This window comes from Fundulus heteroclitus, chromosome 19 (genome assembly GCF_011125445.2).
Source record: "Fundulus heteroclitus isolate FHET01 chromosome 19, MU-UCD_Fhet_4.1, whole genome shotgun sequence".
In the NCBI taxonomy this organism is placed as follows: Eukaryota; Metazoa; Chordata; class Actinopteri; order Cyprinodontiformes; family Fundulidae; genus Fundulus; species Fundulus heteroclitus.
The window spans coordinates 14,354,869-14,382,729 of record NC_046379.1 but is presented as its reverse complement, the minus strand read 5'-3'; the positions used below and the strand labels follow the sequence as shown (position 1 = coordinate 14,382,729).

The 27,861-nt window shown below is 43.5% G+C and overlaps 1 protein-coding gene across 1 annotated transcript in view; it reads left to right on the top strand.

Annotated features, from left to right (window-relative positions):
• tiam2a (TIAM Rac1 associated GEF 2a) overlaps window positions 1–27,861 on the top strand; it is a gene marked incomplete in the record, with an annotated part of 117,728 nt that overhangs the window by 40,979 nt on the left and 48,888 nt on the right. Inside the window, 9 exon segments of the mRNA XM_036150556.1 lie at window positions 1,646–1,831; window positions 1,912–2,055; window positions 7,438–7,494; window positions 14,166–14,342; window positions 15,942–16,046; window positions 16,138–16,216; window positions 16,324–16,413; window positions 16,526–16,744; window positions 19,689–19,783. Coding sequence (XP_036006449.1) covers window positions 1,646–1,831; window positions 1,912–2,055; window positions 7,438–7,494; window positions 14,166–14,342; window positions 15,942–16,046; window positions 16,138–16,216; window positions 16,324–16,413; window positions 16,526–16,744; window positions 19,689–19,783 — 1,152 coding nt within the window.

Here is a 27,861-nt window from a genome sequence, read left to right as displayed (position 1 = left end):
GAAATTCACCCCTTTCATAAATGAACTAGTTTTGGCACAGAGCGATTTCAGGAGTGCATAAAACCTTTGTTTCTAACTTGTTATTCAGATCTGGATTCCTTCGAGATTTTGTGCCATACATGTGTTCATGAGCTGCAAAACTCTTAAGCAGGCATGTTATTTACCCGTTTGATGTATTATATTGTGATTCCCTGGGATCTATTAACTTATAGTAGTTTATATTTAGCCTATTATACTTTTGATACCCCCCCAAATAAAACCCACCGCAACCGACTGCCTTCAGAATTCCCCTGATTATTAAATAGTCTAACTGTATTTAATCACAACTGATATTTGAAGACCTCTGGTTTGCTCAGATGGGAGAATATGTTAATAGAACAACTATTAGACTTTGCATGTTAAAAGATAGACATGCAAAGTCCCCCTGAGCGTGGGCTACTTTGCACAGAAGACCACTAGACATGAAAAGCTTAGAGAGAGGCTTCAAACGACACAAAGTCCTTACATCTTACACGGAAGTTTACAAGTTAAGCATTTCTTTACACGCAAGAAGCTGTAACTGCAGTGAAATGTAGCTGTGTGTCTTTCAGTCTTCCTAAATCCAGTTTTTAGAAATGTAACAGTTGTTTTCACATTGTATGCCTACTATAACATCAGCAAGTAAAACCACTAGATCATCCACACGTGTGTGTGTGTGTGTGTCTGTGTGAAATCACTTGCCTCTTAGCTATACAGATCACCAAAAAGTCCCCTACATATTCATGTCACTTCACCCACACTATGAATAAAATAAAAGCACAGAGCGGTCGACGCAGTTGCCAGGTGAGGCCCATAAATGCGTATGCAGTGTATTTTCAACCAGACGAACAACGCGCAGTGTGAGCCGGTCTTCCTGGTCCACAATGGGGAAACGTTGGAATGACTTAAAGCTTGTTAACTGAGCCCACCTGTGCAGTCACATGCATAGCTGTTCAGAGTGCATTAGTCACGCACTAATTTCTCCCCAAAGCCTTTGTTTAAGATGTTTGTTTAAGGTGTTCATAAAACGGCAACCTTTTTGGCCGTGTGCGCAGTTTGCCTCTAATCCCGACGAATGCATGTCGATGTGAGCAGAAACCCTAATGGGACGTCACCCCCGGGGGCCATTATAGCGAATGAAGTCACAGCGCAGACGAGACCTATTAAAGTCAGTTGTTATGGGGGGTTGTTTTAGCTCGGGTGTTCTCGTTAAAGCCGGTCTCCAGCCAACAAAACGAGCACTTTCCTATAGCTAAAATAACATAAACGTAAACCGGGGTCTGTGGGGGGAAGTTTATATGTGTGGTCTGTTCAACATCTCCTGGTTCCCAAGACATGCGATGCGCGTTTGTTGGATTCGCGGCGCACACTGAAATGCCTCTCTGCGAAATGTGCAGCGATTCGTCTGCAGCGAACCTCCATGAAGTCATGGCGCTGCCCTCCTCCAGCATCTGCAAACAATTACACTTTCTTAAACTCGAACGCTTGCTTGACCTTACATCTCCTTTGATCCCCAAGTGCCCCCCTCCCCCTCCCCCAAAAGCACTCATGGTTAAGTCATCACCAAAAAACTACCAGTTCACATAAATCAAAATGTAAGCATCGACTGTCTCTCTCTGTCCATCAGATCCAGCAGTGGGAGCAGAACCTGGAGAGGTTCAACATGGACCTCTTCAGGATGCGTTGCTACCTTGCCAGTCTTCAGGGGGGAGAGCTGCCCAATCCCAAGAGCCTGCTTGCCATCGCCAGCCGCCCGACCAAATCCTCTCTGGGGCGCCTCGGAGTTTTCTCTGTGTCTTCTTTTCACGCACTGGTAAGAACGATGGCCCCAGAGAGAGGAGGATGACTTTTTTTTTTTCTCGATTGTGATTCTGATACTGTGCATCTGTCCAGATCTGCTCCAGGGACGAGGCCACAGTCAGGAGGCGTTCGTTGTCGGTGACCTGCAGACAGCGAAAGAGAAGCCTCTTGTCCTCTCTGAAAGGCCTCGACAACCTGACGAAGAGGGGCCGGGACAAGAGGCCCTCTGTAGCGCAGGTATTGTTGAGCACGACGTCACATTTTAAGGCTGATTAATAATGCTGACACGATGCCATCACCTGTAAGACTTGCATTAAAAGTTGCATCAAGCCTTTGAGCAACTTCTCTGCATTGCCTTGCAAAAGTATTATTATTATCATCATTGTTTATTTTTGTTTTTTTACACATTGTTACATTATAACCACATGCTGCACTTCAAGGTATTCTGTATGTAATTTCATGTGATAAATCAACACAAAGTACATCTACACTGCAAAAACTGAACTAAAAATAAGTCAAATTTTCTTGAAATTAGTGCAGTTGTCCTTGATTTGAGCAGGTAAATAAGATTATCTGCCAATGGAATAAGTATTTTGACCCCTAAAATAAGATAATTAGATATACTGCACCTGAAATAAGATGCTAGAGATGACTTGTTCCTATTTTAAGTGCAAAAATCTCCTTGCATTGGCAAATCATCTTATTTACGTGCTCAAATCAAGGACAAATGCACTCAGTTCTAGAAGATTTGACTCAATTTTAGTTTTGTTTTTGCAGTGTATACGAATGCATCTAGAAAATGAACATTTATTGAACTTATTTTTACTCTGCTCAATGAAATTGGCTGGAGAACACCATCTTTGAAGTTCTCATTTGGACTTTGGTCTGGACTTGGACTGGGTCCTGTTAGCATTACTATGCTTTCCTCTCTCCCTTTCAGTTGTAGCTTGGGCTGTATGTTTAGGGTTGTTTTCCTATTATATCCCCACACCATGATATTTCCACCGCCATTTTTCACAGTGGAGAAGGCGTGTTCAGGGCGTGGTTTTTCAACTCTGGCCAAATGCACGTTTGTTCTTGTCACAATGAGTTAAAAAAAAACTAAAACAATTTCTCTGTTCTTGGAAGCTAGCAAAAAGGCAGTGAATGTAACCAAAATGATCTTTGGCAGAATTATTAAGAAATATAATGAAACACTTCAGGAAGTCAGGATTAACGGAGCCACAGCGCCTAATCTCCGCACCTTATCTATTCTGCACCAGGGGAAGCATTTCTCAGGTATGAACACAAGAGTATTAGCACGCAGAATTGATGCGTTGACAAAACGTATGTTCATATGTTTAAGCATATGCTGTGGAGTCAGCCCCTCAGTGTAAATTGCACCCATTTGTTAAGAAAACAACCTGGAACCATGTTGTATATTTGCTTACTTGCATGTATTTCTGCAGCTCCTTCAGCACACTTTTACCCCCCATGTGGGCATTTACTAATTAGGAAGCAGATAGGCTCGCCTCTCTCCCGGTTTCTTCTTAAGTGTGAGTGCAAACCTCTCATCAACCGGGGAGCATTCCTTACTCCAGGTGCAGACAGAAAGTTTATATCCTCTCAGGTTAGTAATTAGAGTCCTGCAGGCTGCTTATTTATCAGTACATAAATCCTCCACTTGGTGCCCAAAAGGAGAATACTCAGGAAACACTTAGTTACTCAAGCATTTTATGGGCGCAGGGTTTTTAGTTTAAAAAAAAGAGAGAGGTAGGTCTTAATGCTCGATCTTAATATTATCTATTAAGCTACAAGTTAATGATCTTCAGGTGAACCCGTGCTGCGTACAGCTTACTGAATGTTCCCTGTCCTCTCTTGCTCCCTCTCATCTGTCCCACCACCTGCTGTGGGATATTTATGTTTATGCATTCGTGCACGTCTCTCAGCATCTAGGTATGCATCCCCTGTGTTGTTAATTTTCCCGTGGAGCTCCCACCGCCTCGCCCCTAATGAGGCTCAGTTACGTTTTGCTGTGCAGAAGGCCAAGGCGTTGCTGCAGCGCTCGGATGAATTATTAAAATCCGTGTGTGGTAGATGACGTTCCCCCGTTCTCTGTCCTCACTCCTGCAGACACCAGCAGATGGTTGGTGTTAAAGAAGCTTACACCAACCATCGGGGCTTCATAAACCGCCTGTTTAAAGTTCAAAATCAGATTTCTAGATGAGATTAAAGATTTTTTTTTTTTTTTTATTCATTTTGGTTAAAGCTCCTGTTCTCCTGTTTCATAAACTTAAGCGCTTGGGTTTGAATGTCATGGCTATTACTGGTTTTATTGCTGCTTCATGTTGAAATCTCTCCTACTCGGCTTCCTGTAGCAGAGATGAATGAGGGTCACATCACACAGACAGACGGAGCAGCGGCAACCGACGCCTTTTACTGTGAATGTCTTTATAATTTCCACTTCAGAATAATAATAGTGGCCCTGTTGCTGTTCCGAGTCCAAAATTCAACAATCCCTGTTATGCCTTCTGTTTTCTATAACTGTAGCTGTTTGTAAGGGGTAATTATGTGCCTGAAATTGGCTGTGCTGCACTTTGAGTAGTAGCCAGAAATGCTGTTTTACCTTTTTGGTTTAATTTTAAGTATATTTGAGAGACGATCGCCATTTATGTCTTTCTTTTTGGATTTGAACTTAAAGACTGCGGGTCAAACTCTCCAGAACTCATTTATACATCCTCTGTCTTCTTAAGTTACCTTTGCCTCTCTTGTCCTAAATCAAACATGTAATCTTTTTACTTTTTCCCCTTTTCATATTTAATCACCATTGTCCAGCATTTTGTCTCGCCTCCCCATCTCCCCACCCCGTTTTCAGTTCTCTTTCACACAAAAAGTTCCTCAGAGCGTATGCACAGCGTCTTTCTCCGACAATTTCCATACTGACTCATCTATGTTGACTAAGCCTAAATCCCATTTACCACAGCAACGCTCCGCTCCAGAACCGTGCCCCCAAGTCCCGCTTTTCACCCCCCTCCACCTTCCTTCCCTCTTGGTTACTGTTCCCTCATCCATCTTAGCAGGACTACAGTAGGGAGCTGGCCGTCAGTCGACTGTGGGAAATAGGCCAAGGTCTGAGGATTTGTGGGAGAGTTGGTAAAGCTTTCTAAAATTAGACAGTTTACGGCGAAGCGGCGCTGTTTATAGCCAGGTTATAAATGTGCGCATACCGCGGGGAGGTGGAGGAGATGTAAGATGAGGACTCCCGCTACCATAACAGGGGCTTGCAAGCTTTCTTTTGGATTGTTTTTGTAGTACGAGTAAACTCGTGGCAGTGAGAATCACCTTTTATATCTGTATATATGTTTTAAGCAGTAATGTGTGTGCTAAGAAGGAGGGAGTTTAAGATAAAAAATTTTTTTTTACAAATTTTGCCACTTGTTTCTCACGCTTGGCAACAATCTACTGACCCAAACCGTTAAAAATATTGTAGATGTATGAAGCTTATAAATCAGAATCCTTAATTGTCACATTAATCCTAGAAATTATTCAGTCTCATCAGGGTTTCCCCCAGAAAATGGGGTAATCCTGTCGGTAGCTGTCGTTGTGGGTTGCGGGAGGTGCGCACGGAACCGGGGGTGTGTGACAAGTTAAGGGGGGCTTGGAAGAGCAAGGAGCGTTGCATGATGCAGCTCTAAGGAGGGTCGCAGCCCATTAACCTGGTACCGTAGTGTATGACGAGGTAATAACAGCTAGCTAGCTTATGCTGACTGGCAGATTTTTTCCCAGACGGGAACTTCACCGACCTTTTTATGTCGCTCTCGAATATCGACGCATTTAAAATAAACAAACGACGCTTAGCCTAGCGGGGGGGGGGAGTAAAGCCTAGCGGCCCGCTAGGCTTGTAATGTGGGGGTGTGGGGAAGCCTGGTCTAATAATCAGCCTAAAGGATGAGTTCTTGACCTTTTTATTAATCAATCTGTGTCAAAAAAAAAACAAAAACGAGAAGCCACTTTATACAGCATGTCTCAGGATGGAATCAACACTGGTTAATCAACACTTTAACTAAGCATCATAAGAGGATTCAACAAGAAACTATTCGGAACAAACAAAAAAGAGGAATACAATATTATTTATCTGTTTAAAATATATATTGTTGCAAGAAGAAAAACAAAAAATACACTGAAATGTATAGTTTTTATTTCTGATGTGTTACCCATTATTCTACTAAGCGTATGACTTGTGGGGGTTGAGTAAGTTTGCAGTCAGCGTGGTCAGTAGTACACTCCAAGTATACGCGAAGATTAGAAAACATCTGCTAGTTTGTGGCTGCTGGTAGGAATAACTTTAGAAATTAGGTTTCAGCCAAAGTGTGGGACCCTTTACGTTTCGTCCACCAGAACCATTTCAAAAGAACTGAAAAAAGTACCGTACTCCAATCTGACACTGGCTTTGAGACTTGAAGTTCTTGTACAGGCTTTGACTGTCTGAAGGTTCTTCAATCTTAATTCACAACTGGGTTACTTGCAAAGAGAACTGTGCTTGAAGAAAGTCACAATGTTACGCTAAGTACATGCAATGAAATCTTCTGCAACTTCACACAAAACTAGACAAATGTAGTAAATTGTTTGGTACAAAGTTTAAAAAAAAAAAATAAAAAATCCTCTGAAAGGGTAATAATACCCACCTCCAACTCAATTGGGTAAAATGTTTTTGATGGATTCAAAAGTTTTGTCTGAGTCTGAACTCTTTAATAAGTATGCCCTTCCAGGGGAGGAGGCATCTTGCCGCACTGACCAGCCAATCAGATGTGGACTTGGGCAGTGCAGGAGCTCTGTCATGTTATATAGCTCTTTGCATCGTTCTTTAAATTTCAACCAAAGAAATGTCACCTGTCACTCAGGTCTTACTATCTCATGACCTTGTTATAAAGTTTTACATGTAACAGTAGCGATGAAGAAAAGACAGCTTAACTTTTAAAAGTTTGACACGATCAATAACCAGTAATGAAACTCGTTGACTCTCTAAATGAGCAAAATAAGATTGCTCATTTAAGGACTGCCACTTGTAGTAACAGGCGTTCAAGTAAAACCTCTTTCAGCACAACAGCTGACAAGGTCGTTTGCACCGCTTATTTTAACACCCCCAGCGTGAAAGAAGAGCTTCCTTTGACTGAACTTTTGAATGGACCTCGAGAAAAGATGGAACCCTTTCAGCTAGAACTCTTCTTGTAGACGAGTTATCCATGTGCGCTACACCCCACAGCTTGAACCATGCCCTGGTATCTGGTAATTGGTCGAGGAAAGTAGAGCCAATCAAGAAGCAGTGCTGAAGGGGAGAAAGAGCGAGGACTTCTTGTCCTTTCCTCTTATCTGCTATTGGACCATTTTCCCTCTATGTCTCTCTGCTCTCTCACACATCATATTTCCTCCATGGCCCCTTTTAAAGGCTACAAAAATCTCGTTTTGGAAGCGGTATCAAAGTGCTGGTCTCACCACGAGTGGTTTTTTTTAATTTACCCAACTACCAGCGCCGTGTGGGTCTATTATTGTGTTGCTGAAGCCAAGGCTCCATGAGTCAGTCAGCCAGCGCGGTGCCCCGCTGTCTGTGCTTTCTGACCATCCCCTCTCTTGATTTTTCAGATCTTTGAGAGCGACGCTGGAGGTCAGACGTACAGCCTGCCTCCCAGAAGTACCGAGGTGAGTCAGAGAAATGCATTAATTCAGTCCACACAGACACACACAAAGTTCCACTTCTGTCAAAAACCTGTGGCTCAGCTCAAAAAACCTGTGGCTCAGCTCATCGTTCATGGCATGAAATACCTCGACTTCCTGCTTTTGATTGTGGGCTTGTGTAAAATTATTTTTACACACAAGGTGTTTGCATGATTCGAGGGGATTAGAAGGCATGCGTGGGTACGCCTGAGTACATTACTTGTTGATGTTCAAAGCAAAGACTCCTTTCATGTTTATCTGCAGGTGTCTGCCAGATAAACACGGCAGCTCTAACAGGAGAAGTTCAACATGGTTCAGATTAGCACCCTCTTACCAACTAGTCTCAGCTGTAAACCCCTGCTGCTTTTGAAACATCTACAGGTGCTGGTCATATAATCAGAATACCATGAAAAAGTAGATTTTTTTTTTTTCAGTAATTCCATTCAAAAGGTGAAACATTTCATTCATTACTCACAGACTGATGTATTTCAAGTGTTTATTTCTTTTGGTTTGGATTTTAACTGACAACTAATGAAAAGCCCAAAGTCAGTATCTCATTAAAATAGAATATTAAGACCAATACAAAAAAAATGGATTTGCAGAAATGTTGGCCAACTAAAAAGTATGAGCATGTTCAGCATTCAGTACATAGTCGGGGCTCCTTTTCCCCTGATTACTGCAGTAATGCGGCGTGGCATGGAGTCCATCAGTCTGTGGCACTGTACAGATTTTATGAGAGCCCAGGTTGCTCTGATAGTGGCCTTCAGCTCCTCTGCATTGTTAGGCCTGGTATATCACATCTCCCTCTTCACAATACCTCATAGATTGTCTACTGGGTTAAGGTCAGGCGAGTTTGCTGGCCAATTAAGAATAGGGATACCATGATCCTTAAACCAGGTACTGGTAGCTTTGGCACTGTGGGCAGGTGCCAAGTCCTGTTGGAAAATTAAATCTGCGTCTCCATAAAGTTGGTCAGCAGTAGGGATCTTAAAAACTTCTTCTTAGATGGCTGCGTTGACCTTAGACATCAGAAAACACAGTGGACCAACACCAGCAGATGACATGGCACCCAAAACCATCACTGACTGTGGAAAATTCACTCTGGACCTCAAGCAATGTTGATTTCCAAAGAAAATGCAAAATTAACTTTCATCAGAGAACATAACTTTGGACCACTTTGGACCATATACGGTGGCCTTTAGTCCTCGATGCGGTTGACCCGGGTTCGAATCCGACCCGCAGTCCTTTGCCGCATGTCTCTCCCCCTCTTCCACCCCCTTCCTGTCAGCCTACTGTCATAAAAAAAGCGAGCAACTAGAGCCGCGAAAAATCCCTACCCCCCCCAGAAATAAACACTTGAAATATGTCAGTCTGTGTGTAATGAATGAATAAAACATTTTCACTTTTTGAATGGAATTGGTGAAAAAATTAAACTTTTTCATGATATTCTATTTATATGACCAGCACCTGTAGATTCACTGGTCCTTTCAATCAGCTTTTTCATTTTTCCCTTTAAGTTAAACTCTAACTCTTGGACTGAATGTATTTTTTGCCAGATGCATTCAAATAGTCACCAGCGTAAAGAAATGTATATTATATGTGAATTATGTGCGCCGTTTGGAAGTAATTTCGATAAAACTTGCTGTATGGGTTAGGGTTAGGGTTAACCACTGAAGCTCTGGAGTGACCTGTTTTTTAAAGCTTTTTTTTTTTTAAGTCGTCGTTGCTGCACCACTTCCAATCACCTCGAGATTGGGATGCTTTTTGCAACCCTATTAAAGGCTTCCCACTTTCAAGCCGTTCTAGCTTTGATCTGACTGCTAATTTGGCCAAATCCATTTAGGTTAAATGTATAATGCTGTGGTCACCGAGTTCTGGCTTTGTGGATCATTTTTATGACTCTATTCTCATAAAGTATCTCTAAATGTTTCTAATCTTACAGTGTGTTCACTTTGAAATTACGCCCAGCTTTGTGTGGTCTCGCACTTTGAATTGGTATTCAATTCAAAGTTCTTTAAAAATCGGATGCCTCTTATGAACGGGCGACTTTGAATGTGTTGGTGCACAGCGCAGGATAAGGCATTTCAGTATTAGTGTCTTAGGATAGAGGAACTACAAACGAGTAAAGAATGATATTACAGCCTTACCGCTCATTCCCAGATAAAATTATCCAGAGTTTTCGTTTGTATGTATCGCGTCCACACGCATTGATCGGTGTCAGTAAAAAGTTAACTTGATTGAGCACACAGTTTTCACGTGTTGCACTTAAAGCTATAGAGACAAAAAAATTAGTCAACAGTAATGATTAGTTTGGAAGATCACAACCAATCAAGTACCCACTCTAAAGCTAAAAAGTTATGTGTCGGCGAAAATGTTCTATAACCCTTCAGATTGTCTTGGTTAGGAGGAGAGCCTTAAATGACATAGAAGCCTAAGCGAGATTTGGAAAGGCTGAATACTCCATTCCAGTTTTCATAGCCTGCGCGGTTCTTTAATGGACCAATAACTGGGATGTGTGCGTCCCATCACATTACTGTGGTCTACGCCATAGATTGATGGCTTCTGTTGCTAAGTTGCTTTGCTGAGCTCTGAAAACATCCATGCAGTTATTATAGCCTTATAGAGCAACATGTATGAAGGCCACACTTTGCTAACGTGCCTAATATTAAACTATTATGTTTTCCGTAACCTTGGAAAGAGGGGGAAAAAAAACCATCCTACGTGATTAAACATAGCTCTTACAGACGTGTATGATAGATACTTTCATACATGGTTAGATCGTCGTTATGGAGAAGATGGGTTAACTGGATGCCATGACTCATAGGCATCTGTGGTCAATGTGGCAAGTGTTAAAACTGCCCTCATTTAGGCTCTATAAAGAGACCGATCAGGAAGGGGCTTTAGGGAAACAATAAATGCTTTCATTAGCTCTGAGCTTTAATGTTGGCTTAAATGTCCTGGCTTCCCCTTCCGTCAAGCATTGTAACTCATATAAGATTGCCATATGTGGGAAATATAAATCAAAATTCTGAAATAAATGTTTAGCAGCTTAGTTTGATATGTTTGTAGCTGTGTTTTTTCTGGGTGGGAAAGGAAAAAAAAAAATTAACCGATTAGAACAATTGTTTTGGTAATGACTTTGCTGCTTGTTGTACCACTTGGTACACAAATCCCCTTAATTCCCCTAATAAGCCGTCATCTTCCCTTAATCCCTTTTCAGTAAAGGCAACGTGTGTCGGTGTGAGCAAGTGTCCGAGCGCCATTGTTACTTAAATGGTCTCTCAGACAGCAGACGAGCGATTCCAGCAGGCTGAGGATGTGCAGACGCTGTCTGTCTGTAGCTCGAAGGGAAGAAGCGAGGAGCTCTGTGTGAAGGGCCTGTCAGTTCTGTGGCTGACTGGCCTTATCCAGAGGTTAAAACTTACTCTGCCTGAGATGGGTTTTGCTCGCGAAATCCACCATCCACCCACTCATGATGTCGGCTGAGGAGGGGGATTGATATGTTGTGACTGCGTAAAATAAAATTGCAGGTTTGACAACCAGCGCCGTTTAATGCATGCTCTTTACTACCAGTTGTAAAGTGTGAGGAGAACTTTGCATATCTCGATACTGAGACTTTCGCCCCTTATGTTGCAAAACAGCTCAAGGTCAGTCAGATTCAATGAAAAGCACAACTTTCCAAATCTTGCTACAGATTTTTAATCAGAATTAGCAACATTCTAACAAGGTGACTACTAGGAGGTGAACCTCTGCCCCAGTCTGAAGCCTTCTGCAGCATCCAGCCGGCGTTCTTCCAGGGTTGCCCTGTGATCAGCTCCATCCGTCCTCCTTCAACTCCAATCAACGTTCTTGTCCCTCATAAAGAAAAGCTCCTCCACAGCAGCATGCTGCCACCACCATATTGTGTCCGACTGATTAGTGCTCTGTGAGATGTTCAAACCTAAGACTGAATGTTATTTCTGATCAGTGACGTGTCCTTTGGTCTTCACGGTGCCGTTTGTTAGCAGAGGCGGGCTAATCCACAGAGGTTCTTCAGGAAAAAAAGCTATGTTTAAATTTAACTCACACAGACACCCGTTTTACTAATAAGGTCAGAATGATGTTATGATGGCCTAACACGTGAAATACCAGGAAAATACTTTGGAGCTTGTGATTTCTAAAGGGCCAAAATATAAAAAGGTTTGAGGGATATTGTTAAGGTGAGCGCTTTTTCATTCTTTTGCAAATGTTCAGTGTAATACAGTTTGGCTTTAAGTGTAGAATCCTGGATAAGATGCTGTCAGAAGCATTCAAAGCCTTTTCTGGTCCAAGAAAAGCGGCAGAAAGAAGATGCTTGGGTGGAGTCTTTAGGAAACGAAGGGTAACAGTCTTTTAATAGCTGTAAAAAAGAGGGAAGTTGCTTCTTTGAGGTCCGCCTATCTATGCAGGGCAGCGCAGTAATATTTGTGTTGCCAAGGGTAACAAAATGGGTGTTTATGTGCAGCGCCCTTTTATTCTGCGGCTCGTGGAAGGAAAAAAACGGCTTGAAGGGAAACACTGCATCCACACACTGACTATACAGAGCACCTGTTGAGGTCCGGGCATCCCCCCCCCCCCCAATGCTTGGGCGTCGTTCATGGAACCAGGCAACCGTCGATCCGCTCTCCGGCCATGAATGAGCGTACAGTGTTAGTCAGCTGTTGGTCAAGCCGGCGCCGGAAACCACTTTTTTTTTTTTGACTTTCCAGCTGCACAGATGTTCCTAGGAGACGTTGCAAGGTTGTGACGCAGAGCTGCTGCCGTGACTCAGAGTTCGCCGCTCCTCTCTTAGCCGCATCTCACCTGGCGTCACATTTCAGAGCTGTCACTGGTGAATCTTGACAATGTTCCCTCTTTGCAGCAGGTAGGGGGGAAATCTGGCTAGGAACACCAGTGGCTTTCATCCGCGCACGAATCCTTGTCATTTAGGCAGAAAAACGAGGCGAATATTTGCATGTTAGTGTTTCCTGAGAGTGTTTGTGTGTGTGTGTGTTTGTGTGTTTGTGAAGCCACCCAATGCTCTGAATCAGAGACGTTTGCTTGTTCCTTTAGGCAGTTGGTCTAGCAGGGGAAAAAGGTCTTTTTCCTCTAGAGGTGATTCATCAAACCGAGCAAACAGCATATGAGATTGACAGAAAAGCTCATAAACATCAGATAAAAAAAAACAAAACCTCAGGCACACACACACACAGCACTCTCCATTTAATGGTCCCATAATGCTTTTGAAACATTTGCAATTATCCCCCCTCGCTGCCATGTTTCAGTTTAACTTGATATTGTCGCTACAGTTTGTGTGGAGCCTTTCCTCATGATCTATGGCCATAATAATTGTGGCTTTAAGCAGCGCTTGTGGTGCCGGCCCCCCGACTCCACGTCGCAGCAGTGGTGTGTTTTTTTTCCGCCTCCAGAGACACAAAGTCTCAACCAAAAGCCCCAAATGGCTGCCTGTGAGGCCGAGCGGCGGGCTAACCCCCCCCACCTTAATATCCAGCTCAGACCTTGCTCCTAATGCCACAAATATTGCAGCTTGTAATTACCTCCAGGATCTTGGACCGATTTCCAAACATTGTTCATGCACATTATTCCGTGCGTCGCAAAAGTATTCGCACCCATTAAACGGTTTCCCATTTTTGTCAAGTTTAAGCCACAACCTTCAACGCCTTTTTATTGGGAGTTGTATTTAGTGATGAGCATAAACAAAGTGGTGTGACGTGGAAAGAAATGGATGCATGCAGCACGTCGTTTTTACACGTACATTCTAGAAACTGTTGCGCACAATTTGTGTTCACTTCCAGTAAATCGATATTTTGTAGATTTTGTTGTAATTTTGGCTGCAGGTCTTTTAAGGGTACACGTTTATCAGTTTTGCCTATTTAGAGACTAAAATCTGACCTATTTTTCTTTGTAAAATAGGTCAGGCTCACTCAGATGGAAGTAGTTGGCACACTTTAGAAATAAAATGTAGGTGTAGGTCATTGTGACACATGAATAGGCTTTCATCTAAACCCTTTTCTAACGGACTTTGTATTCGGTTGTAGTCCTACTGGAAGGTGGACCTCAGTCTGAATTCTTTTTTGGCCTCTGGCAGGTTTTCTTGAAAAGGTTATGATGGTAATAATGAGTTTAAGGTGCGCAGTGATGGTTTTCCAGTACACACAGCATTTTGCATGTAGACTAAAAAGTTATATATTCACACCACACTTTTCAGATTATTATTCAAACATTTTTTTTGGGAAAAGGCTTAATTTTCTGCCACGGCTCAATTATGTTCGCTCTTGGTGTGTATCACAAGAAAGGTGAAAAGATCTGATGGGTATGATTACTTTACGAAACATTGAGCTTTTACGGGACGGCCGAATCATCGTGTGTACACGGCCGTGATGATGACCCGTAATGTGGAGCAACTGCCGTCTACGATGCCAAATGAGTTTCTGAAAAAAATAAGCGTTGAACCTAAGCCAAGCATTCAGACTAATGAAACTGTATTGATTTGTGTGCGCCGAGTCTTAGTCAGTCGCTCCTTGTTTACCTTTTCTATCTCGTCTTTATCCCGTGATACTTCCTGTTTTTTTTTTTTTATCTTCCCTCAGTTTTATCCCTTCTAGGACTTACCTCCATCTCCTCTCCTCTTTCTACAGAGGCTCAACATGTTGACCAGCATCTACTCCATGTCGCCACCCAATGGGGGCATTTGGGACAGCACCGACGGCGCCTCAGACGCGCTGACATGTGTCCGCATGCCAGACGGCCTGACAGTCCAAGTTCCCGTCAGAAAACACCAGACGGCCTCCGACCTTCTCTGTGCAGCCTGCAAGGTTGGCTTTTAAATAAATGACACGTGGAAGCGGTGAAGTCCCTTGGATTTCATTTATAAGTGAAGGGACTCATGCAAACAAAATCAGCAAATATCAAATTTTGGAGTGAAGTTTTTAAATATTGAAAGTGTGAAATGTGTTAGGCATATTTGGTTGTTATTTTGTTTTCAAAGCAGTCTTTTTGACAGCAAAAAAATCTTTTGTAGTAATGGTTTTCCTGGAGAAAAAAAATGACTACAATATATGGAAGGTGATGCATCATCTGGATCCACTGTGTTTGGTAGACCCTCGATGTAAATGGGACACAGACTGTTTCCTTGACTAAAGGAGACATTTTTAACAGAGGTTTATATAATAGATGTATTTAAAACCCAGAATAAAGCTGGGGAAGTTCTATTTAAAAGGAAAAAAGTCAGACACCTCTTTGTGAACATAAGGCTTATCAAGTGAAGCAAAAGTTTACAGGGCTATTACCTTTTATGTCTTATATAAGCTAATCAGTAGCTTCTCTTGCATAGCTTGGATTTAATCATAGCTCATATTTTTCTTTCTTTTCTAGGCTAAATGAAGATGGTCTTTAGCCACATTCTGTTTTAATAATGATTTATAGCATTTGCTCAAATAATGCTTTAACAGCTATGTATTACTGTGTGGAGAAAAGTGAGAATTGGCTAACCACCAACGCCCAACTAAAGTAGGGGACACAGTTTTAGGAGGAACATGCTGATGCATGTCTGCAGATTGCAGGTCACATCGGTAGTAACCTCCATCAGAATGCCGACAGCTCTTTTTGTGTGTCGAATTAAAGTTTTTGTCTCGAACGGTATTTTTCCGCCGTAGTGAACTCCTGGGAGACTGGGCTCAAAAAGGAGCTTTTGAATCCAGCCACAGGATGCCAGTTTGTTAGGGCTAGAAGCTACTGCCCTCAAACATGTCTGCTGACTTACTCCTTATCTCTAATTAAATCAATGTATAAATATTTGCTTTATTCATTCAAACTGAAGACCTTATCACTTCTTTTGTCTTGGGTAGCCACTGTGATCTGTATTAATGCCAGTGTCTGGCGTTCCAGCTGCAGAAGCATCAGCCTTCAGCCGCTAGCTTTTTTCTTTCATGCTTTTTTTTTTATTTTGTATATCTCCTCATTTTATTCATGGCAATCAACATAACCATTATGACCAACATGCTGTAACACAACTCAGTTAAAGCCTATAAACACGATGTTTGGTGTTTAAGTAAACAACACACATTTAAATGTTTATTTTTTCAGAGCCGAATCACATCTTCTGAAGCCTTTGCAGCAGTTTTGTGGCTGTATCGTGCAGAAGTTGCTCAGTGTCTGACTTCAGACTACTCCCTATGATTACACACACACACACACACACACACACACACACACACACACACACACACACACGCGCGCGTGTGAGCAGTTGCCTGGGCAAAGCATCTTTGTGTTTTTCCACCGTGTTCAAACTTGGTGAATAATTCACACCTCAGCTGCACAGCAGCTGCCCAGCTTAGTACTAGTGCATGAAATCTGTCACATTGTCATGTTCATGCAGGTCGCTGAGCAGTAATGTCCTCTTGTGTGAACAGGTGAAACGGCTGGACCCAGGTTTGCATTGCGTCCGACTGCACAGACAAGCAGGGCAGGATGTGGAGGTTCGATACCTCGGCCCGGGCGAGCTTCTCCACGATGTGGTGAGAAGGACGTGCACGCACCAACTGAAGAAAACTCCTAACTAATATATCTAACTTTTCTTATTGTGTATGCTCTTTTATCAATCTTTAGGCCTGGGATCAGCTGGAGGTAGTGTCTGCTAATGTGTTCACGCTGCACATGAGAAGGCCGAGCAGCACCGCAGACTTTGGTGAGGCAGAATTTTGACAAGTTGATGCTTAGTTTTCTGCACTTTTATGCATCCCTTAAAGGTTTTATTTAATTCCTCTTCCCTTTCGTCTCTCTTTTTCTTGCCAGGCTTTGCCATAACGGGACACGTCGACAGCCAGAAGAACAGCAGGATTTTTGTGAGCCAAGTGCTCCCCGACGGGCTGGCTTTCAGCGAAGGTGACAGCTTCTCACCCAACGTCAACCTTTACATCACATCACAGGCGCAACCCCCCCCCCCCCCCCCCCCGCAGGTCGCCTTTTACTAAAACACGCCCACGTTTGCATCCAGGTCTGCATCCAGGCGACGAGATCCTGGTGCTGAACGGCCGATGCGTGTCCGCTCTGGACCTGGCTTTGATCCAGACTCTGTTTGCTGAGCGAACCCTGCACCTGAAGCTTAGGCGGGATGGCCCGGCGCCGCCGGCTCTGGTGTTGGACAGCCCTGACCCTCCGTGCAAACGGAGCCAAGAGCTCCACAGCAAACACCACCGAGCCAAGTCCTCGTCAGGTGTGTTCATAATTTTATTTTTTTTGCGGCTCTAGTGGCTCGCTTTTTAGGACAGTAGGCTGACAGGAAGGGGGGTGGAAGAGGGGGAGAGACATGAGGCAAAGGACCGCGGGTCGGATTCGAACCCGGGTCGACCAAGTCGAGGACTAAGGCCTCCGTATATGGGTCGCGCTACCAACAAGCGCGCCCAGGTGTGTTCATTTTATTTTTATTTTTTTTGCGTTTGAACAGAGCATCCTAACATGAAGCTCTGAGACATGAGGGTTACATTTTATTTCTCCACGAAGGTGAAAGTGACTTTAATCCTGACAGTTCAGTTTTTTTGTGAAACTTCACTCTTCTTACTTCTGCATTACAACCTGTCATTTCAACACATTGACTCATGAAAAAAAAAAAAAAAACTTTTCATTCTCTTGCAAACATTATACAGCAGCCACAGCCTGAAGTCCTTTAGCCGCTGCCTTTTATTCTTGCCTTTTTGCATGTTTTATTTAATGACGAGCATTGCTTGGTAAGTGTATGCAAACAGAACAGTTCTGGTCCGCTGCCCTACGTTTACAGCATCGCCTTAGACGGTAGGAAGTTTTGACACCTAAACCACAAGACTTTGAGCTCACTTCTGTTTCAGTTACCGTCTCCACTTCCTCAGCCGGTCTTCACCGAGAAAAGGCTAAAGGAGAAATGCAATAAAGAAGTTCAGATGTTAAATATTGGAGGAGTGAGAAGGGCTTAAAAGGGTCAGCGACCGCAGGAGGCTCATTCTCTCCACGAGTGTGTGGCGTCCTGTCAGGCCGGTTTGACCTCACAGTGGCTGTGAGGTGGCAGAAGCGAACGGTAAGGTCGTTTATCGCACAGCTAATACTGAAACTAAAAAAAAAATATTGTTATAGTAAAGATTATCTTGCGAACCTAAACTCAGGATGTTCGTGATGCGAAGCTTTGCCCCAGTTAATGCATTTCAGTTTTTTAAATCTTAAAAGAATGCCGCTCGTACCCCAATACGCGATCTACATGATTTTGCGCCTGTTTTTTGCTGCGACAGATGCAGAAAAGCTTCAGTTTCAGGGAAAGTGTTAATTGTCAACTTAATTGTAGCAATTGATCAGCGTTTCCTGCAGCCCAGACGTAATTGAACACTAAGGGATTAATGACTTGAAGACCTCATTACAGCAGTTTTAAGCGATCAAAGCGCCTGCAGTTTTTTTGCTCGGGCCCTAGAGGGCGTCTGCTCCAAGGCACGGCTGATGAGGAGATGAGGAGGTAAACGCTGCCAGCAGCAGAGGAATCATCGCTTGTATGACAGGAATTACAAAAAGCCTTTGTTTTTCCCTGAAAGTAGACAGTCTGTCATTTAGTTTTTTTTTTTGTCTTTAGAGATCCTGATGCAAAAAGTAAAGGACAAGATAAATGGAAGTTGATGATATCTTTAGAAAATCTGCTCCAGCAGTAAAATATTTGTTGACAGTGATGGCAGACTTAAAAAAAAAAAAAAAAAAGTTTTTCCCTTTGTTTCCTGCTGTCACGTTGGCCTTCCTCCCAGGCTACCATCACGGATAACGTGTTTCGTCTGCCAACTGCGAGAGAGTTTGTCCTTGAGGTGTTGAATTTTAAAACGCTCACATTCCTCTTTTCTAACACCGTCACCCTGCGATCAGCAGTGATATGCAAATGAACATTTTATCTGACTTTAAAAAAAATCTACTTATTCTTAAGTAGTTTTAAGTCTTTTAAGTATGATCGGTTTGTTTAACAACAAAAAAAAAACGAAGCTCCTAAAATAAAGAAAACGGTTTGATGTTAATACAGCGTGTGATGTCTATACCATCACAGGAAGGATTGCTGATTTGACAGTCGTCCAGCAGACAGGTACTGACACCCTCCACAGAGGGTAATCGGCGATGGTCCATTGCCGAAGAAGATGGCCATATAGTGCTGCATATTAGTGGAACGTTTAGTGGAAGGACAAAAGCCAGCTAACAAAAATGACAGACAACAGAGCTTACTGCAGATTTGTGAAGATTTTAAAGCAAAGTCCATTCAAGAGTGGGAGCTGGGGTCGGCACTTCAAGACCCACCGCACTTAGACGAATTAATGACAGAGGCTATGATAGCGGTCCACTTATTGGAGAAACCTTATTTATTTATTTATTTTTTGCATTCAGTTTGGACCGAGATTATGGAGGACGAGAGGTGATGCACTTCCCACACAGTCAGTGAGGATTTAGTGAGCCAGCTCATCTGCTGGTGTCAGTCCAGAGCTTTTTAGCAAATCCAGAGTCAGTGCAGCTGTCTACCTGGACATTTTGGAGCACGCCGTGCTTCTTTCTGCGGACAAGCTTTGTGGAGATGCTGATTTGAATTTCCGGCGGGACTTGTCACACTTCCCAATCTGGCAAAAATACCAGTATATTCTTTTATGACCACGCACAGCGCTTGATTGCTCAACACATCTAAACCTACACAACATCTGAAGTATTATCCAGAGGAGGATGGGAGGCATCAAACCACGTAATGAGGACGAGCTGAAGGTCACCATTAAAGGAACCTCAGCTTTCTTGAAGACCTCAGCAGACCTCAGCAGAGCAAGAAATAAGTTCACTTTTTGGGACATTCTAATTCATTGAGATGCACCTTTATCCCTATACTTTGTTCTATTTCTCCAAATGCATTGGAGGTAACGGTCTTTAATTAAGTCTCCAAAGCATCATCTTTTTTTCTCCTTGTTATGGATCACTGAGTGTCGTAGCATCAGATAAATTTAAGCTTCTGTGCATCGGGCAGGCGCCTATGTTGGCTTCAATATGTAACGAGCCGGCGTCGTTTACCCGTTGTGGTTGGAAGGAGGTGGTTTAGCTGAGGAACCACGGCGGTTCAGACGGAGGGGCGGTATATAGAAACAGAGAAACAGCTGTGTGACAATCTTTCTGCGGCTCTTTCTCTCCAGATGTGTGCACTGCAGCCAACGATGGAGAATCCCTGCGCGTAGGCCCGGAGAATGATCACTCCCGCTGTGCCCACAGGCTCGTTCAGCACAGCAAGGTAGGACGGGCTTGGCTTCATACGCTGCACCTCCTCTCTCCTTCCAGGTTTGTGTGTGTGTGTGTGTGCGTGTTTGTGTGAGGCGGATGGGAGGAAAGTAAGAGAACCCTGCACGTTGCTCTGAGCCGGCGCCCACTTGTGTGGCAGCTGCAGGGCCGTCACAAAGCAGACTGGCACCAATCCGCAGCATTACCATAATTAGGATCCTCCGTCATAGCCACCGGTATAAACACAGCTTCTTGCTGTCACACGGACGGGAGAGGAAGCCGTGTTGCACTCCCACATCCCTCGGGCGCATGTATACACATGAAGATGAGCACATGTGTGTGTGTGGAAGGCCCGTGAGGGCTGAAGGGTTTTATTTTGCGTTGTAATTAATCGAAACAGGCTGGGGTTTTCTCACCAATTGGGCCTTAATTTGTCTGAAAAGAGGCTTGGCTGTGGTCCAGTTCACTGCAGATAATGTGACCAGACTGTCGCACACGGTCGTTCTTCTTTTCTACATGCCAGATAACTGTCTCTTATGACATTCGGGGTATTAAGATGCTTATTTCTCTCCGATCATGTGTTTTTTTGTTGTTGTTTCTATTGTAAACAGGCTTTTATTGAAGGGATTAAAGTGTGTGCTTGCCCTCTTGGGAGTCCCTCCCCTGCAACGTGGACATCTAATGTGCTAAAATCTGTACAGCAGTGTTTATTGAGAGCACTAATGAGTGTTTCTGGTCACCGAGAAAAAAAAAAAAAAAGGCAGCCGTTAACGACGCAGACATGGCTCCGTGCCTGAAAACTTACGAGCGCGTACGTTCATGCATATTCAGCTCCTCTCTGCTCATATTTCCACATCCTGCAGACAAAGCCGGGCGCTGTAATTGTAACAGTTGTGGGCACACGTTTGGCTAATTTCCTCGTTGTGTAATCTGCGGTAAACGAGACGCGAGGCTCGTCTTCTGCGGGGACTCTTGCATAGGCGTTTTGGACCAAATGCGTAGAAAGCAGCTGCTCTAATTGCCGCTCGCCTAATTGCCCGCGCTAAATAACGCGCCCCCAGCGTTTGACCCCCCAGGTCCGCCAGGAGGGAGGCCGGAAAGAACGAGCCCCGTCTTTCGCTCTGTTCTTTTTGTTTGCCCAGCGACATGAGTCAGTCCCACTGCGCTGGGATCTGCACTGCACCACTTCTGCTGCTCAGCTCCCCGCCGGTTGTGTTTTTACCGGGGAATGAATGGAAATACGGCTGTGTGTGCAGCAAGGAGGCCCTCCGATGTGTGTCACTTGCGTCATAGCGGCACAAAAGGAGACAAATGCCACTTTTTTTCCCCATCAGCTATGCCAGGCACTGTGATGGGAATTTAAAAAAAGGAATAGAGATAAAACACAGGGTAAGAGATTGCTGCTAGTAAATCACATTTTTGCCTTCATGCAGAGCTGGATTTAATCACAGCGCAGCCCCTGTGCTCATTCTCCATGGCGGAGGGAGCCAAATTGAGTCACCGGGTAGAAAATCGGCCCCGCATCAGCAAATGGGTTTGTGCCTGCCAGCGCGGTATAAACGTCAGCGGAGATAGATGGAGGAGAAGGACGAACCTCCAAGTCTCTTGTCGCACCTTGTAATCAGCGGCCTCATTAGAGAGCGGCCACCTTTTGATTAATTGGCCGGTTGCGTCGCAGCTCGCTCCCGCGCAAGCGAGAGCCTCGCGTGTCGGTTCTCGTTGCGGGCGTCGTTTACCATCGCTGAAATTCATGCGACGGAGTTGCGTAACGCAACATTTGGATTGAGAGCACCATAGCGAGCAGTTTAACAGGGTGACGTGGTTCCGTCATGAGCCGAACCAATCGATCGTCGGTGTCAGCTGAAGCGGTCCCGCGTAACTCCCACGAGAAACCTCGAGCTAAACTGGTTTGTTACGGATGGAGGGCGGAAACGTGCTTACAGGCAGCATCATAACAGATGCTTTTTCCCCCCCCCCTATTTGTTTCCTAATCCCTGTAAATTTACACCTCTCTGAATGTAGCTGAACATAAGCATTGGCCGGTATGATGACCTTGAGTAAATATATGCTGCATTAGGTAAGTTTGACAAAAATCAAAAACATCCAATGCATGAAATAAACCTAGAAGTTTTATTTAAAAAAAGAAAAGTAACAATTACTTCTGCTGCTGCGAAAATAAGCTGTGGTATTGATTCTAAAACACAGACGATGAATAAATGCCCAATCCGTTCAATATGGTTCATCAGTGGGTCTCGCTGCGAGGGCACCTAGCTTGCACTTAGCCGTTTATACTTTTAAAAAAAGCAATACCTTAGCTGATGGTCTCTTAGTTTCCACATCATGACCGTATTTTGTGAAACGCTCAAATTTGTCTCCATGGAGCCGTGATAAAAAGTGTAGCCGGCTTCTCATACCAACCTGACCTGCAGTTTGCAGCAACAGCTCGGGGACGTGCAGCACTGGCTTAATGTGTCTATGCTGTTATAGAGCTATAGAACATTGAAAAACACGAATATCAACGCAATTTAATGGCGTTTGTGTCATATGAAAAACAGAAGAAGAGCATAAAATACATAAAACAGCTGCGGAAATGACTGGTTATTACTGTTGTTTCTGGAAAACCTATTTATTGTTGCTGATTTGTTTATATTTAAGCAAAAATAAAGAACAGACGACAGCTAAATTTAATAATAGTGCTTTTAAGTTACATAGAATATTGTGCCTTGTTTTTCTTTGCTGTGTTTCTGCAGTCGCTCAGGTCCTTTCGTCAGCATCTCACTGAAACAACGTGGAACCCTACAATTTTAGTCGTCTTGCTTCAGCTTGATCGCAGCAATTGGTCCATGGCCTATTAAACAGTTATTTTAACATTTTACAAGCAAAGCACTGGGTTCCTTTTGCACCATCTGTAATGTTACGGAGGTTTTATGTACTTTTAGGGAAGAGAGCAGAAGAGCAGAGAGCAGAAAAAGTCGTCGCCAGTGACTGTCTGCTCAAAAGTAGCTAGTTTGAAAACTGGAACCATAACTTCCTTCCCCAGATGTACAGAAACCTTTTTTTGTGTGTTCTGGTCTTCACATTGCAAAGGCATCTTCAGTAAAGACAAAGTTTTAATGTCAGCGCACGCTGTATGATTTTTAAAATTCAACCCAAACATGAGTGTGTCACACCATGTAAGCGAGATATCGCGATAACCGCAACGGCCGAAATGCAGGACTGCATCACTCATTGCTGCAGCACGGCCTCAACAGACAGATGCATCCCTCGGACTGTTTGGAATACAACAAATTCATGTCTGTTTAATAAAAAGACATGAGCAGTACTGAGCAGTGCTTTCTAGTAAGGCTTCTGGTGAATACCTCCGAGACAACCTGGGCTTGTCAGATGCGTCAGAATAATGGGTGGTGCACAGCAGTCTCTGAGCGTGCTATGCAAATAAATAATCTTTTTGATTTACTTGCAAGCTTTTGTGATGCTTTTTTTTAATAATCATTTCCATTATATTGTAAACGGTGCCCTAGTTCTGCTCCACCAGGCTGACGTTGTAAAACGAAGACATTCTTGTCTTGTTTTAAGCCAAAGGCTAAACAGCGAACAGACATATTAAGCTTCTTTGCATTTTCCCAGACCAGACATTTGAGTAAGAGCATTTAAATGGACTTATAAAGGGAACCATAAGTGGAGGAGCCGTGCTCTGTCTGCCGGTCAGTGTAGAGATTCAGCTTGATTCATCTAATTTAGGCGCTGATGCCATTAGGCTTAGTGCAGAACAAGGCAGGCATGCACACACTCAGACGGTTGTGACATTTCTGCTTCCCGCCTTACTGCAATGTCATTTCCCCCTTTCCCCGGTCTGCGCTCCTTTTTCTCTTCTTCCCGGTGGACGGGTGGAGTGTGAGGTGTTACGACACCTTGTAGAAAACGTGTAAATTGAAACTCTGAGACTTCAAAAGTTACGCCTGCAGACGCAAGCATGCGCCTCGTTTGAAACGCAATCTTAAAGTGGAGAGATTCTCCTTCGCCCTGGCTGCCTGCGCGGGCGCCTGTGGAGCAGGACGAGGGAATCATTTGAAGATGTGCGCGTATTATGATTAAGCCCATCAGCCGCCATCTGGCCATGAGCAGGCTAATAATCTGGGCTTACTGCTGGCAGTCCAGTTAATGCGAGCCTCCTCTTGTCAGTCTACCCAGCTGTAAACAAGTCGGAGGTAAAAAAAAATTGACTTCGGGAACCAGCTATGATACCAGCGTCTATGGAATGGCTGCTTCAGAGCCCGCCACTGCGCTAGCCGTGCCGGCCGCAGGCCTGACGAGGAACGATGAGGATCCGCAGCCGTCCCTCTACCTCACCGACGTAATGGAGGTCTTTATCCAGGACCAGTCGCCGGCCCATGCCCTCTGCTCCCTACTAGCCATGTGCTGGTTCTGGCCGTCCAGGTCTGATGCCGAGGAGGATGACCCGAATCTGGGATCCGCTCTGCTCGGCTTGGGGAGTCTTGTCAAGAGCAAGCTGGCCTGCCTGGCGGAGGACGCCTCTGCCTGTCTGTCCTGCCGGAGAGGCGCCAAACAGGCGGTAATTATGGGCTCGGGATGTAACGATAGGGAAAGTTTGGCATCAAGATCGTGCTTCGTCACGGTTTTGTTCAAATGTGTCAACAATGTGCAGAATGTATTATTACAGGAGTGCAGCCAGTTTTCCTCCATTGTAGATGTTGTTATGACAATCTTTACAGTATTGTCATGGTATCAGTGTTCTTTATTTCCTTTCACGGCTGGAGTGCTCTCTGTGTCATAAGATATCTGTTTTTAAGTAGCATTGTCTTAGGAATGCTTCACGCAAATTATGCCGTGTTAAGACTACGTCTGCATGATGCTAGAAAAAAAACATGAAATTCCTCTTATCATTGCTGACTGTTGCCACATCATCACAATGTTTCCCCGTCACACTTCCTGCATTTTATGCATTTAAGTCGTTAAGATCTAGATTTCCGAAGTTGGGCACCACAAACACTGAGCGCCCATCTAGCCAATATATTGTTAGCAAGTAGAGCTTGAGTCCGTGGTACCCGATACGGTGCAGCTCGCCAAATGTAGCACCCAAGCAGGCCTTTGCGTTTGCAATGCTGCACACTTGTGCCGATTTAAATATATTGTGTAGTTCTGTTTCTGTTTTGTCTTTTTTAATGAGAAGGATACTTTAACCTGTTTCACTGAGCTTTAAAATGTGTTTTTTTTGTTTTTTAGTGCATGAAATTGCCCTTAAGGCAGAGGTGTCCAAAGTGTGGACTGTTGGCCATGTGTGGAAGGATTTTTCAAGGACTGTGAACAAATTGCAAGGCTGGTAGGAATGTGGGCTGCTTAGCACAAGCTGTTAATGAACATGGACACTTTTTTTTTTTTTTACTTTTTTAGGGATGAGATTTTCACTCTGGCATAGCTAAGCGGTAAGCAGACAACTTAGGATCTTAGGATCTTAAAATAGAAAATGTTTGATACAACGCAGAGTATTTGTCTTTCATTAATCTCCGTTTTTGCTTGCTCTCTGGTTTCCTTGTGAACTGAGCCACAAACATACAGCTGCTTCTATTATAAATAGGACAATTTCACCCCATTTATTAAACTTAGCTACACGTAGCGTGCTTTTTCGTAGAGTGACCCATATCCCTTCCTAGTAAACAAATTTATTTATTTCGTTTCCCTGACATTTCTGCATTCTAATCAAAGAGAAGAGACCCTACCTTTTCTATCTGCAATGTTTTACGGATCAGTTTTCTATGAAAGTCATACTGCTATGTTTCATTAGAATATGACAAGTTTTGCTTTATTGTTGAACAGGTAAAAGTAGAGAATTTCATTAAAAAAATACTTTTTTTTGTTTGTTTTGTTTTTGCAATCGTCAGGCTATTATTTATAAAGCATAGTAAAAACTTTGAGCGGTATGTGCTGTTATGCAGCTTGGCTGTGGGTGGCCTTAACTAAGATAACCCATGCTGTTGGGCAGGGGTCAATAACTTTTACACTAAGGGGAGGCATTTTTTCCTCAGTTCTGCTAAATAAAAAATTACTAGAGCTGCACACGAACTTTAGAAAACGGTGCATTTTCATCCGAAATTTGTAAATCAATACTTTTTTTAAGAATATGTACTTGATATTATAACATTTATTTTATGTTATCTATATGTGCTTTTTCTATTGAAGAACCAGAAGAAACAATGTTTTGGTTTGTTGCTTAGAATTTAGATTGATGTTAAAATTCGTTTTTAGAATGGTTTCATTTCTACTTTTCGGATTTTAGAACAAAGGAAAAATGTCAAACTTTGACAAGAGAGAATTTAAACAATTTCTTGAATTTCACATTTATGGTAAATGAAAAGAAAAAGACGTTAAGCAATCAACCTAAAGACACAAATAAGAAATAAAAGCTCAGCAAATGAAATGTTCCTTCATCAACGGTGTTATTCTGTTGATGAAACTCTATACAGGTACTATCTAAAAAAGACAGAAAACTGCTAAAAATGTCTCTATTGTTTTTATTACTTCAATATTAGTTTAGGTTCTTTATCGTTTTTGGCCAAAGTTGCTAAGAGCCACAGGTTGTAGGCTGTTGCTATCGGGGTTTACCGGTGCAAAGTTTCCGCCATCCCAGAAATACTTGTATGCATCTTATGTGGTGGAAGAATCTTTAAAAGAGCAGCTTTACTGCTGCAGATGCAATAGTAAGACCTCACTGTTGGCTCTTCTTCATAACACCTTTAGGCAGATGTGTGGTGGTAATGCGTCACGTGTCGCCTTTAATTCACCATTTGGGACGAGAGAAAAAAATGCTGCAGTTTGGAAGCTCATGCACCCATTTGTCCTCGAAAATCATTTCCAATTAAAGCTGTTTATATTTGGACATTAATAATAGGGCCTAACGCTGGCATCCCGTTGCCTTTTGTACCGGCAGTCATGCAGTGGAGTGGATCTGAATAGCCTGGAGGACGCAGCAGAATAGGTGCTTTAATCTAAAGCTGGCTTCATTATCAAAACACACTCCTCTTCCCAAGTCCTCTGAGACTTGCTGGAATAATATTTGTTAAGGATGAATAATAAAAGGCATAAATGGGCTCGAGTGGAGCGCAACGGGACCAGCCCTCCCCCCTCATCTTCCCCTCTCCTCCCCTCAGCTCCGTTTTTGATTTACGAGTCGATGTTTCTCCTTTATTGGGGAATTTTTGAAAAGGAGGTGGCTTCGTGGCGTTACGGCCCGCTAAGACGGCACATGAATCACCGGCCGCCGGGCGGCTGCTCTTGCTCCTTCTCTGCCTTGCGGTGTCGGGACGAGGCTGTCTTCTGCGAGGGCGACGGGTAGAGCCACCCACGGGGGGTGCATGCCTTATTTCATCCCGTCTGTCTCATCCTCTGCCTCCCCACATGTGTTTGTTTATTTCAGCAAAGGCAGAGCTCCTCCGCGGGTGACATGTAAGGCTTCTCCTTTGATTATGTGAAACGTTTCATAGCAAAGCAAGCAGCTCTGCGCATATTGACTCGGAGCTTTAAAAGGCTGATGGAGATGGTGTTCAGTGTTTATCTTGCCGCCCCCACCTCCCCCCCCCCCCCCACGTCAGTCTGATACTGCTCTCATATCTTTTTGTCTCTCTTGCAAGTGTTTATGCCAAAAACACTTTGAGAACGAGTCATGAAATATGATTTGGGCTTTCATATTTGGTGACATGCTTGACAAGTTTAAAACTATTGCATCTGCCGGGCAACATCAAAGTCAAAACCACCGGTTAAGAGAATGCACCGATAAGAGTCGTGTAGCCGATAACCGATTTTTGCCAAGCTTTGCCCAGCTGGTGCAGATTTTATCTGCTTGTAATTTCTTTTTAGGAGCTCTGATAGAAGACCTCATTGTAAAGAGCTTTAACCCCGCTCTGAGTTTTCATTATGTTATAGTGTTGGGAAGATCGGCGACGTCACCCATCTGTCCTGAGAAAGGCGTTGCCGTAAAACCAGGGGATTACTGATTATTATTGTTATTTACTTGTTTTATCCGTTACGGTGTTGACATCGCCAACGGTCTTCAACGTTTTATATTGGCTATCGGTG